At 39.5% G+C, this 13,588-nt stretch overlaps 1 protein-coding gene and 1 long non-coding RNA gene across 4 annotated transcripts; one reads left to right on the top strand and one right to left on the bottom strand.

The window, feature by feature from the left end:
* The first annotated feature begins 2,570 nt into the window (after positions 1–2,570).
* Positions 2,571–8,437, top strand: LOC119496040. Of its 3 annotated transcripts, XR_005208617.1 has the most exons (8): positions 2,571–3,345; positions 4,107–4,144; positions 4,349–4,427; positions 5,878–6,080; positions 6,196–6,243; positions 6,370–6,613; positions 8,083–8,213; positions 8,311–8,435. It is a non-coding gene; the product is annotated as an uncharacterized LOC119496040 (long non-coding RNA). The 3 variants fall into 3 exon arrangements; XR_005208618.1 differs by lacking the exon at positions 8,083–8,213 and having other exon boundaries at positions 2,574–3,345; positions 8,311–8,437; XR_005208616.1 differs by having other exon boundaries at positions 2,575–3,345; positions 8,083–8,408.
* A 527-nt stretch (positions 8,438–8,964) lies between these two features.
* Positions 8,965–13,135, bottom strand: npm3 (nucleophosmin/nucleoplasmin, 3). The gene is made up of 5 exons (XM_037783066.1): positions 12,925–13,135; positions 12,670–12,755; positions 12,099–12,218; positions 11,900–11,993; positions 8,965–9,999 (listed from the first exon to the last, which is right to left on the bottom strand). The coding sequence occupies exons 1-5, from the start codon at positions 12,998–13,000 to the stop codon at positions 9,884–9,886; spliced, it is 492 nt and encodes a 163-aa protein (XP_037638994.1). The 5' UTR covers positions 13,001–13,135; the 3' UTR covers positions 8,965–9,883.
* Between the last annotated feature and the right edge of the window lie 453 nt (positions 13,136–13,588).

Below are 13,588 nucleotides of genomic sequence, written 5' to 3'. Positions count from 1 at the left end.
TTTGCCGGGGCTCGACGCGGAAGAGGAGGAAGAGGAGGAGGGTTTGAGCGGCAGATGATATAAGCACAGAGTTTTAATGAGGGCTGGGACAGCATAGTCATCTACTTATCTGTCACTCATACTCCTTTCATCATTCCCCTCCCCCCCAGCTAGACGGTGAGATAGAGGGAGGGGTGGAGGGCTTAGAGGGAGGAGAGGAGAAAGGGAGGAATGGTTAGAGAGGGGGGAAATACAGAGCAAGTGAGGCACATCACTTATTTATGGGTTATAAAATGGTCTGCCCTCCTGTTTTTCGTTCTCCTTTTCTCTTGTCCAGTCAAATTCAGGAGAGTGAATACTAAAAATTTCTGATATCCTTTCCACAGAGCCCGGCCCCCTTTAGCAGCGAACACACGAGGCAGAGTAGGAGGAGGAGCTGAGATTTAGTTACAGTGTGGCATGAATCTGACATTTATTGTGTGTGTATGTGTGGAAGCCTATTAGCATTCCCCTTGAGCCCCGTTCCTTCTGTGTGTGTTATTAATAAAACATACAGTAGATATCCTTCAGGAAGACATACCATTAATTTAATCCATATAAATACTTTCATTCAGAGCTGCATGTTTATATCTACGTTGCCATTTTAAACTGTAAAAAACATCAAATTTAGGGATGTAAGTGTTAAAGAAGACTGAATTCTATTTGAAAATAGTCAAAAAAATATCTGGAGTCAGATTTCTGAAACTATATTTTGAAAGATCACTACACAGTCTTATAGTAATCCATCACTTTTTGCATTAGTACAAACATTTAGCTTGAAAAAAATGGTGTGTAAATGTGAGTGTGTGCGTGTGCGTGTGTGTGTTTGGCTTGGTGTGAGTCGAATCCTGTTGTGTGAGCGAATGTGTGCCCAGGTGTCAGCGCACAATCGGCTAGTTACTCTGTGTTTCCTCATGTATGTGCAGAAGTAGGCTTTGCGTGTGTGTGCTCGCTGCTCAGTGAGGTTACGTATAGGGTAAAGGGTGATGCACTTGACAGCTGTGCTCTGTTGTGGCAGGTGTGTTGGAGCTGGAGCTGTATATGTATGAGTACAACACGCCCCTGCCTGCAACAGGACGTGAGCCTGTAGTGTGCGTGTGTTTTCAATGCATGGGGAACTATCAGCTGTTGTGCAGCTGTTGTTTGTGTGCTTTAGTCAGTGGCTAGATCTGCTATTGGAGTTACAGTGGGCACTCTCGCTGTCTCTTTCTCTCACACACACATTTTCTTGCCCAGCATTTATTATATTTCTCAGAGTTTATTTACATTTGATGAAATATTGATAGTGTAACAGATGTTTGCATCCTGAGATGTCAGTAATAGCTCTGGAACACTCACGTCGCAGCCACAGATCTAATGCTGCTCAAGCCAGAGAAGGATGCGGATATTTCACACACATCTATTATGTTTTAAAGGAAAAAATCCACCCTACAACACCGGATTTTAGTGTCAGCCCCTTAGAATGAAAGAAAATTGCTTTGTAGATTCACTATTTTGTGCTAAGATTGAATAATCACACAGGGTCAATACAGCCACAAGAGGGTAGGGTGAAAGTACTCATTTAAAATAACTAAAGTCTCCAACTCACAAAGAGAAATTGGATGTATGAAAACACTTCATCACAGAATAACTCCTGGAATGTACTGAACATCACTGACTGGTGATATATAGCAGCTGAGGGTGGAGTTTTCCTCTGTAACTCAGGCCTCTGATGAATATTATTGACATAGTCCCAATACATTTGCACAGCTTGCGGCTTGCGTAACCCGTCCCGTCAGTTCAGTGGTGGATGTGAGAAGTGGCTGACATGGCAGCCTTAAGTATCATAGTATGTGGAATACATGAGTGGCCATTAGTGCTATTAGTCGGGACGCACACAGATTCTTAGCAGTGCTCCCAGTAACACTGACAGGAACACAAACATAAACAGCATAATGCATACAGAGTGGCTATTCATCAACCATGCAGAATGCTAACCTTCATCTGATAAGGCCTTTGAAATCAGTGCCAAAACTCCAGTCAAGGATAGCAGCGTACACACACACACACACATACACACACACACATACACACACGCAGTGCAAAAACATCAAAGACACAGATCCGTCTATTTTTGCCTGTGGAAATCATTGTAACATAAACCAGTCTTCTGTGGAGGTTCAGCTGAAGGGAAGCAGGCCACAATAAAACAATGTATATATGTGAAATAAGCAAAGACAGGAAGGGCGTGTGCAGGTGACTTATACCAGTTTGTATATATGAATATGGCAGGCACTTCAGAGTCCCTCTGTAGAGAACAGCTGTATGCAGTTATTGAGTGAGAATACAGTGGCGTACTTCAGCTGTTGTCATAGTAACTTGGGACCACACTGGAGTGACAGAGGTGGAAACTAATAAAATAGCTTTACTCAAGTATTTAATCATTTATTTATTTATTTATTTGCACATATATAAAACTGCACAAAATCCAGTCAATGAAAAAAAACAAGAAATGTGTCAGGAGAAAAAAAACAATAACAAAAAAGGAAGAAAGATCTAAACTAACATAATTTTAAAAATACAACAAAAGTTGAACAACAACAAGTACACAAAATGTGCAAACCAAACAGTGGAAAACAATAAAAACATTGAGATACATACAAATATTTACTTCTTTCTCTAGTAGAAATTATTCAAATAGAATTATTGTAAATGATATGTTTGTTTTGTCTATAAGTTATATGTATGAACATGTTTTGTTGCAGTATTGAGGGATTTATTTGTGTTTGGTCTGTGTGCTGGTCTGTGTAGATATTTACTGTCTTCTCATGATGACGTAACGATGACGCGCTAGCAAAAAGGAAGTAGTTTCAGCTAGACATTTAGCAAACACACACATCTGTATTACTTCTCAGATTACAGTTTGTAGTGGCACTTTTTCAAAAGTAATACACTACATTAATTGCGCTACTTCTTCTTCAGTTGTCTGCCAAGTTGCCCCGCTTTAGCGTCGCTCTGGGAGATAAAACCTGACATAAAGTGAACAGAGAGTCTGAATGTTGTCAGAACACACAGACAGGAACAGTGAAAAGCCCGTCAACTGTCTCTCCAGTCCAAGTTAGCGACGTAATTCCTCTTTCTGTTTTATTTGTGTGCTTAAAATAACCGTACTTTCCAAAATCATTCTTTTTGACGATACTGGGGGAGTGGTTGAGGTGGAGGTGGAGGAGGGGGATGGAGAACGAGAAGCGCAGTTTCGTGTTGTCGGGAATCAGGCGTTGCGCATGCGCAGTATAGATCAGTACTTTCCACCTGCCATGGGCTCTAACACAATGGCTTTCAGCACAGGTGAGAATAAGTCTGTTTATCTATGTTTGTTTGAACACTACTCTCTTTGTGGTAGTCACTTGCCAGACACTGTTTTCAGATTTTAAATGGCTTTATTTTTCAAATTACAGGCCTTTTTTCACAGCAGACATTTTGACTTGTCATAGTAGGAAAAGCACAGGTGTAACTAATCAAATTAAGATAAGATAAGATATTCCTTTATTAGTCCCGCAGTGGGGACATTTGCAGTGTACAGCAGCAAAGGGGATAGTGCAGAAAACAAGATGCATCAGCTAACACAGTAAAAAAAAGAGCTAAACAAAGTGTAACAAAATATGAACCATTTAAATAGAAGGAAGTATAAAAATAGGAGCAGTATATACAGTATTGAAAATAAACAGACTATTAACAAAATTGCACAAGTGGAAAATGATATTGCACAGTGAAAATGAATGAATGAATGAATGAATGAATGAATGAATGAATGATGGCTCTGCTTTACTCAAGTGTCCCAGTAGAAGCACAGCAAGCCAGCATGCACAATACCAGATAATAATAATAATCTAATGATGTAATATATAATAGTATAACAGTCACAGGGGTCATGTTTGTTGCCTTTAGTAGTTAAAAGGGTAACTTAAATAGTCCTCACCAGGTGAATTGTATGTGGCACGGTGTGCATAAGTCCTGCATTAGATACCAGAGCAGACAGACAACACCTCACTGAGGCAGATTTGACCTTTTATGTATGCTAATATTTTTACTCATTGTTTCCCCCACAGTACATGCCACAATAGTCTGCATTTGTTAGAGATACACCGTAAGTATGTCCATTTTCTACCTACAGTTCTCCCTACAGTGGTCTTAACAATGAACCTGAACTGCTCTGAGATTGACGCTACATTTACCAGCTGACTGAAACACTTCTTATGTTATAATAATAATAATAATAATAATAATAATAATAATATAATATCTTGGACTGTTGAACTGTCCCACTGCCTCCTATGCCACCCTGTCCCAGGTCAGAGAGCTGGTGGACAGCTGTTGGTAGACAGGCCGCTGGCGCCCATGACACATATCTGGATGGATTCACTCAGTCGGTATGAACAGGAAGTGTTTTGAACTGTGACATGTTGTTGACGAGTGTGTGTTTGAGAGCGGGCCACTGAAGAGCAGCTGTTCTACACTGACAAACCATATGACTCTTTCTCTTCCTGGTGAACTATAGGCCCTTTTCACAGCAGCCATTTTGACATGGCATCGCAGAGTAAACACGGGTGTAATTGATAATAATAAATGATGGTCTGACCCTCCTAAATGCAATAATTAATGTTATTAAATACACCTGTGTTTACCCTGCAATGACATCTCAAGATGAAGTTGGATTATTGTGTAGTATGTTGTAGTTACTTGATTATTCTCCCTTTACTTCATGGTGCCCTTCAATCTTCAGTCATTTGTATTAAAGGCAGTAATCCATGGACTGTATGTTCATCTCTAAAACTTCCACAGATCAGCAGTTCTAAGCCCTCTCTTAATGTACGGAAATTAATGAGGCTATCTCTTTTTCCATCAATTTATTTTTTAATTCGTCTGCACCCAAAAGTGCTGTGGTAAACATTACATCCTCACCATATGGTAGATGGATAGACTTATGTCTTATATTTCACAAGATGTTTGGAGAATTGTGACATTTTATGCTCATTTAGAGCTGTTAAAACGGTCATGTCCTCGCAGTCATACGGACAGAAAAAAAGGTTGAAAAATAATTTAAAGGTCCCATATTATAAAGCAGGCTTAAGTCCTATATAAATACTGTGAAAGTATCAAAACACTCAATCCACAGGGAAATACAAACAGCTCGTATTCAGAAACTCTGCATTTGAAACAAGCTGTCAGGATTTCTGTCCATTTGTGATGTCACGAATATACAATATTTAGACCCTTTACACAATTTTAAACGTAAACATTCTAAACGTGTCCCAGTTTATTCCTGGTTGCAGTGTACGAGAATGTCATCAGCTGACAGGAAGTACACAAGGACCAAAGCTGTTGCCTAGCAACGCAATTCTGTTGCAATTTTGTTGCAGTTTTGTTGCAATTCCATCAAAATGCGCTAAAACGGAGCGTTTCAGACAGACGGTAAATACAGGCATATTGTGGCTGACAGTATGAGGAAAATAAAGTTTTTTTTGAACATTACAGCATGTAAACATGTTCTAGTAGAAACACAAAATACAAGTATGAACCTGAAAATGAGCACAATATGGGACCTTTAACTGGAAAAAAAATATGGAAAAACATAAAATATGTGCATATAATTCAAAGAATAGTCAAAAAAAATGTTTATGGATGGTGCATATATACAAAAAAAGGACTAAAATGTAAAGCAAAAGTCAGCCAAAACTGCTACCACTGTCCCACAAATATCAGTGGAGTTTGACATGAAGGTAAAAGACAGACAAAGAGACATTTAATGTGAGGGATGCCTCGTTTCCATTAACATTTCTTTTAACATGCTTCACTGTGTTATTGTTGCTCATCCTGCAGACACGAGCCCTCCTCTGGACGCAGCTTTAACCTCTACATCGAAGGTTAAGGAATTAACGCACCTCACAAACGCTGGACCATAAAACCCTTATATCCCATAAAAGTGGCGTAAAGGTTCACAAAACTCCCACTCAGCGTACATCGAGTTGGATGTGCTTTATGAGTCAGAAAATAAGAAGCCGCAGCACCTGCTCCAAGTCAAGGTGACATTAACTAGTTGGATGATTGTTAGACATTGATTTGCTATCCGTCACATGACCCCCCTTGAGGGTTACTCGTCTTGTTTCTTACCTTCCAATCATCACCTTCCCCTTCCAGAGAGAGAGATAGCATCACAATAACAGCAACCTCCTGGGACAGTCAAGGGTAAGAGAGCTTGAATATGACACCATAACAATGCTAAATCATCCCTGTTTAAGCTTCCTATGATGAAATCATCACCACCCTCCTTGTTTCTGTGCCTCCCCCTCAATCTTGTCTCCTTGTTAACAGAAAGCTGCCATCAAGGGCATCGCACAGGTGGTGATTACTCACGTTACCATGGCAGCACCTGGCATGACTTAGTTGTCGGGACAGAACTTGTGTTGTGGACATCTGGAGCTCAGCAGTGTGGCTTGTTCAGCGGTCTCTCCCTCAGACTTTCCCTCTTCTGTCCAGCTGTGCCACAGTCAGGCTGCCCATCACCATGCAGAGACAGGAGAGGTGGGCAAGAACTGTTCTTAAGTACAAATTCAAGGTACTTGTACTTTAATTGAGTATTTCCATTTTATGCAACTTCATACTTCCACTGCACTCTCAAAGGCGAATGTTGTGCTTTTTTACTCCACATCCTGTCCAGAGAACACCATGTATCTCCAGATTGAATGTGATAAACTGAAAGATGAAGTGTTCCTTTATGGGTTGAGAAAATGATCCTACTTCTTAAGCTCAATAAACTCTTCACAAACATATGATCATATAAACTGGGGGAAAAAAGTCTTGGAGGATGAAGTTAGGTCCCAGATTGTGGAGATATGGGATCGCCACTGGCTGCAGAATCTCATCCCGACGTCTCACTGCATTGAGATGGCCTTCAATGATGACGAGCCTTGTTTTGCCAGTGACATCATTGAGGGAACACACAACCACGCTGGCTGACCTGCAACGAATCCTGGTTGAGGCATGGAACGCCATCCCACAGCAACGTGTGACCAGGTTGGTGACCAGCATGAGGAGGAGGTGCCAGGCTGTTGTGGCTGCGTATGGATCTTCCACCCGCTACTGAGAATCCTGACGGTGTATTAAATGATTAAAGTGTAATATGTCTTGTTTGTTCCTTGTTACTGATAGAGAGTTCAATCATCCAACCCACCAAACAACTCAAAACAAGAGTCAACACCAACAGGAGAATACACTGTTTACCATTGGCAGAGCATTTTGGCAAATTTTTCTTGGGCGCTCCCCAAATAATCAGCTGTGCTGCTCATCCCACAAATGAATGATCCTTACAAGTTGGACATCATTGCGAAGGTAAATAAACAGGCTTTCCAACGATGTAAAATGCAATGCCAATTAGCATTGTAACAACAGAGAAATAATCCATCAAACAAGTTTCCAAACTTTTTTTTCCAAGTTTATAAATATATAATCTTAATGAATATGATGCGTTGCTGTAGATTAAACCACTCAACAGTATATAAAGGAGTTAAAATGAGCAAATCCTTAAACATGTACAGCAGTAAAATGTAATTTACACATTAATGCAGCAGTAATATTAATTCAGAAACATCATATATATAATAGTAAAACACAGACAGGGAACATTTCACTGCACAATAACTCCTTCTCCTTATCATACTTAAAGTACATTTTGCTGATAGTATTGCACTATTTTCACAGTGTATTACTACATTTAAGTAAAGTAAAGGATCTGAATACTTCTTCCATACTGGCTGAATGTTTTAAGAGGATTCTAATGTACTTTCCATAAGTAGATTATTTAGTTGGATAAACAGGGGGCCAGTTTTTCACACGAGGATCACATTCCTCCACACATCTCTGCACAAGTGATGCTGGCGGTCGTGTTTAAGTGGACAGAGCCTCTCTAGTTGTCATTTATCAGCTGGGAAATGTGGTGTTGGGTTTAACAGTGCTTCTCCTTCTTCCCATTTCTCCCATCTCTCTCTCCCTTTATCTCCTCCAATCTTATCTTCACGGTGCCTGCAGCCCACTTTGCTCTTTCCACAGAAATTATATGATAACAGCAGCTGACAGATTGGCTCAACTTTTGACTGGACTGTGGTTTATTGGCTATTTGCAGTTGACAGTTATCTTCCAGATAAACCATTTATTACACAGTGAAGTGCAGCTAAGAAACACTTTCAAACGTGGAGTATATGTGATGAGGAGGATCTGTCTTTGTAATTTTCTATCTCTATGGCCGTATCCAATCAGAGTTAAGGAGCTCCATTGCATCTCAGAATGAAGATAAAGTGCAGTACTTCAACCAGGGACTCTAATGAGACAGACTGGAACGGCTCTGCAGATGAACCAGTTATACAAGCTACTACAGTACAGCTGCAATGCAAAGAGACTGTTCACATGCGAGTATACATTTTGTACAGTGATGGGATGGTAATGTGAATGCATTAGTAGATGATGCAGACTGTAACCTGATGCAACCACATGAAGCTTTAACTGATAGCACAATGTTTACTGTCACCCTTCAGCCACTCCACTGAGCTATCCTTTGTTGGTGCTCGCTTCACCGTCAGCTTGGCCAATCATTTTACACAGCAACTGTTAACTTAGGAAGTGGTGCTTTTATAAGTTCATGTATGTATTCATGTGTCTAGCTCTCTGCTCACGGTTCTGTTTTGTAGTTTTTCTATCACTTATTCTTTTGAGCCTGTAGACCCATACCAGCTTTTTACTGTGAGCAATAAGAACACAAAATGTTCTGTCAAAATGTGTTTTAATTAAACAGCTTTCTGTTATTTCACTTAGATTGTTTTTTTTCCAGGTTGTTTGCTTATTATAATGGCATGCCACTGTCAATCACATTGGATGAAACCACACCCACAGACATAATGAAGCAGATTAGCTGAGTTATGCATCTTTCTCTGATATTTAATTTTGTTTAATCATGGCGAGTTAGTGATGTACATTGGAATTGCAAACATAATTTGCAGGGGCTTTAAAAAAAACAAATAAACAGTGCTGTGTTTAAGAATAGATTGAAATTGACTTAAGCACAATGCAATACATGTGTCTACATTACAACCTAATTACTGCAGGTTTCAAAGAAGGCACTAATTTTCAGTGACATGTGTAGATACATAAATGGTATCATTTAAATGTAATAAGCTAAAAATTAAGGTTATATTTAGGATTTCAAAAGGGAGATAAAAAAAAAAGTTTCTCGATGCATTCACTGTAAGTACAAAATCTTCACATTTATGATCATCACTACAACAAGTGGAAATGGAGATAGTCTGAGTGCATAGAGAACATTTAATAAACTGTATGTATGCAAGTCGTCTGATTGCACCATTCAGGTGGAATCACAATTCATCTGGAAACTCTTCTTTTTTTGTCTGAAGTACACACACACAATATGATTTTACAAGAACAGTGTCTATAAACAACACCAGAATCCACTGGTGGTAAAAAGACACATTTCCCACCACTGGTGCAATAAACTCATGTCAGTGGTGACTGTATCATATACAGTATAAAACACTGGGTAGCATTTAATAAACAGTTCTTCTAGAAGTGAATGTCTTAGCTGCAGGTAAATACACCGCTGAGACTAAGTGCTCGCTGTGACAAACTGACAGGTGGAGAAGTGACAACGTCAGAGCCCGTCATGATGTCACTTCCTGTAACAGCGTGTTCAGCTGCCGCCACACTAAGCATTCACTCGGCCGTGTGGAAGAAGTAGCAACTTTGTAAAATGTGTCCGTCCGGTACAAAAAACTGTTATTTTCTTAAAAACATATCAGCGAGTCGTTGACCTCTCCTCCTCCTACTGCTTCTGCTGCTTCTTCTTTGCTGGTTTAATGGGGGTGATCTCTTCCTCCTCGTCCTCATCGTCCTCATCGTCGTCATCCTCAGACAGGTCCGACTCTTCGACCTGTGAGGCTGCACAAGAAGGACAAAGTTAAATCGCCGTATTAAAATGGAATGGTGGTGTTCTATTTCATTACAAGGTCAGACGGGTGGCTTTATTTAATCTACCCTCTTAATATGCAGCTTAAAGAAGTTACAATCTTCATTTAAAATTTAATTGAAATACATATCAAAAGTGTCAAAGGGCTTGGATTTTAATAAAGACATTTTATTGCCCAAAAATGCATTTAACTTTTTATGTCGTTGGGTCAAATTAAAAGAGAAACTGAATGTATTTCGGGATCATAAGAATCTAAATGTTATCTCTATTATAACATTATGTAAGGAAACAAAAGTTTATGGCATCTACTTAGTGTTGAGGGTAAAGGTATTACAAAGCAGCACAGTAGTTGCTGGGTAATTACATTAATTTTTCCACATGCAAAGCAGTGTATGGCTGTAGCTGCAACGATTACAGGAACAATTATTTTCATTATTAATCTGCAGATTATTTTCTCGACTATTTGATTGAGTCGGTAATATGTAAAAGGAAATGAGAAGAATTATTTTGAAAGGCCCAAGTTGACATCAAAATAGCTTGTTTTGTCCAACAGTCCAAAACTGGTTGGAAAAAAAGATTAAAACGAAGAAGAAAACCTACAACTATTCACATTTTGAAAAGCTGGAACCAGAGATCATTTGATATTTTTGCTTTAAGGTCGTATTAATAACATTGTTATGTAGACTAATCAAAAAAAAAAAAAAAAACATCCACAGAGCTTTTATAAAAGGTGCAGAATATAAGTATGGCTTTTCCTCAAAAAAATATTATGACTGAATTATCATTTAAAAAGTTTTGACGGATCCAAAATAAATGTGTCGTTTATCTCTGTGGAAGATAGTTTGGTAGTTCAGATGTTTGGTTCCCACTTCTAACAAGGCTTGTGAGCCAATATAACGTAAGCATCACGTGGTATCTCTGGGTCAACAGTTAGTGTGGAAACAACGGATAAATGGCTGAGTTTGACACTGGTTTCTCCATCATGGTACGTGTCCACAGGGGCGTTGTTTATCGCGAGGGGACGCGACGCTTCCCAACATTGGACGCTTGGTGGGCTGTCCCTAGAAACAAGGCACTCGGCTCCTGATTGGACGAACGCTTTCCCGCCGTTGGCTGCTGCTCCCAGCTTTCAAACCGGAACCAGTATGGAGGCTTGTTTGGAAACTCTCTTCTCTTATTATACGAAAATAGTTCAATGAAATGTGTTTCTGAAAACATTTTAGGCGAGAAATAAGCCACGCGGTTGCTGAATCTGTATTTATTTTGGATCGACGACGTTTATTTTAAAAGATTATCGGGAGTTTCGAGAGGCGGCGAGTCGCGTTGGACGCCCGTGATTTGCATAAAGTAGCGGAGCCCTCAACTTTATGCAAATGAGGAGCGGGCGTCGTGATGCCTAGTCTCTCCAATCGCGACGCCACACTACCAGCATACATTGCGCGGCTGCTTACATAGACAATGAATGGGGAGCGTGGAAAGCACGGAGCCTGTGGACACGTACCGTCAGGCTGCAGAATAAGTGAATATTTACTGTGTCAAGAAGTGACAACTTTAGCAAATATTAGCTAATCGTCTGAACAATAACCCTTAAAATTACAATTTAATATTTAAACAACTGTCTGAGTCATTCCACTCAACCATAACATATACAGGTTGTGCAAATAACTAGCAACCACTTGTTGTGAAGTGAATGCAATGGAACGGGGGAGGGAGAATTTGACACCTAGTGGCTAAACGTTATCAACTACTGGATATTTTGACCAAATCACCGTATGCACAGACAGCAGGGATATTCTCAGTGAGCCATTAGCTGTTTGACAAGGCACTGCGAGGGTTAAACTAGAAGAATATATACATATATAGAAGTGTTACCTATGAGGTGTAACCCGCTGACAGTAACCGGTCCTGTCCCAGCCTTGAGCCGGACAGTCACCGGGGCCTTCAGCTCAAACTCGCCCAGACTCACCTGAGGAAAAGAAGAAGGTCAAAGTTCAGACACATCTCTACCATGTGTGGTACATTAACCTGCATCTAGAGAGAAATCACTGCACTGCACTGTACTGTACCGTACCATGGGCAGACACTTGAGGTGAAGGTTGGCGATGGGCACTGAAATGGTCTTTCCTTGGTGGTTCATGGCCGTGACCTCCACCACATTCGTCTCCTCTTTGGCACCCTCTCCCAAACAAACCTGGCAGAATAGAATAAAAAGAATTCAGTTCATTTATCCAAACGGTTGGCAGCCAAGATCAAGGTACGATTTTGATTTGATCATGCATAAATAATATGCCATAAGACACCGTTATTTAGAAAAGAAAAGAAAAAGGGCAGAAACCAGAGTAGCAACATTAATTACAAATCATACTAAACAAAAACTATCTTGGCCTTTTTTTTCCAAGCTTGAGAAACAAAAGTAACCAACTTTTATATAAGCATTAACATTAAAATAGCCATTCCATTTTGTCATCAGTGCATCAGTGCTTGATTTTAATATATGATGGTAATTTTAGTTTTAGCAATAAGGCTTCTATCTTTCAAACATTTTGTATGTTTTTACCAGATCTGAAGACAAAGCTATGGTTCAACAGCCTCACTTAGACACACACTTTGCTGTAACAAGTGGTGAATGTGATTGTACATACTGTTCTGAGTTCAAGGAAGTGCTCCAGGTCCTCCTCTTCATCTCCTTGGAAAGTGTAGAAAGGGACTTTAGTGGACAGCTCGCAGCCTGGAGGACACAGAGAAACCAGCAGGATGTTAGGAACACTTGTTTTTTTTTTTATTTCATGTAAGTCAGTGCAGATCTCAGCAGGTCTTTAAGTGTCGTGGTTCATCCCAGAGGAGACCCACGTGTGCGCCACCACAGAGCAGATGAACTGTTATCTAAAGGTTCTTACTGAACAGGAAGCTCTCCAGCTTGGATTGACCAGCTAGTCCATGATCCGTCGAGCAGTCCTCGTCGTGGCAAGACATTCTGTCGAAGAACAAAATTGGGGTTTGCTGTAAATACTTTAACACTTTAGAGCCAAATGAACCTCCACGAAGAATAACATGCACGTCGCAAGCTATGAGCACGCCTGCCGCGTCATCACTGTGCGCATGTGATGTGTTTTTTTATTTTCTCCACCAGAGCACCACAGACCATGCAGGATTACATTTTTATTTATTTTTTTTTATAAATACTTTATTTCAAAAGTTCAATACAATATATTATGATGTTCAGATTTTTCATTACAATTCTGCAAAATTATTTTACAGTATAAAAATAATATAAATAATAATAATAAAATGTAAGGAAAGGAAAAGATGAATAAAAACAAAATCAAAAACAAACAAACAAAATAAACACTAGGGGTGTGTTAAAACAATTGGAATACATTTAAAATGTTTAAACAATTTAATAGTTTTAGTCAATTTAGAATTTTTTATTTTTATTTTTATTATTATTATATTTTTATTGACACTTTTCAACAAACATACATAACATAATTGACAGATCCTGTATACATACATCACCCAACCATGTCTGTCTAAAGTGCCGTATTTTAAGATTTGTTATAC

The sequence above is a fragment of the Sebastes umbrosus genome, chromosome 10, assembly GCF_015220745.1.
Source record: "Sebastes umbrosus isolate fSebUmb1 chromosome 10, fSebUmb1.pri, whole genome shotgun sequence".
Lineage (NCBI taxonomy): Eukaryota > Metazoa > Chordata > Actinopteri > Perciformes > Sebastidae > Sebastes > Sebastes umbrosus.
The sequence above is the reverse complement of the archived record's forward strand: the minus strand, read 5'-3'. Positions and strand labels throughout refer to the sequence as shown.

What these genes read in the sequence shown, in the direction of transcription:
- npm3 (XM_037783066.1), bottom strand. Translation starts at nt 13,000, where the DNA reads ATGTCTTGCCACGACGAGGACTGCTCGACGGATCATGGACTAGCTGGT. An exon ending in GCTGGAGAGCTTCCTGTTCA is followed by an intron (nt 12,756 to 12,924) that starts GTAAGAACCTTT and finishes TGTGTCCTCCAG; the next exon opens with GCTGCGAGCTGTCCACTAAA. An exon ending in ACCTCAAGTGTCTGCCCATG is followed by an intron (nt 11,994 to 12,098) that starts GTACGGTACAGT and finishes TCTTTTCCTCAG; the next exon opens with GTGAGTCTGGGCGAGTTTGA.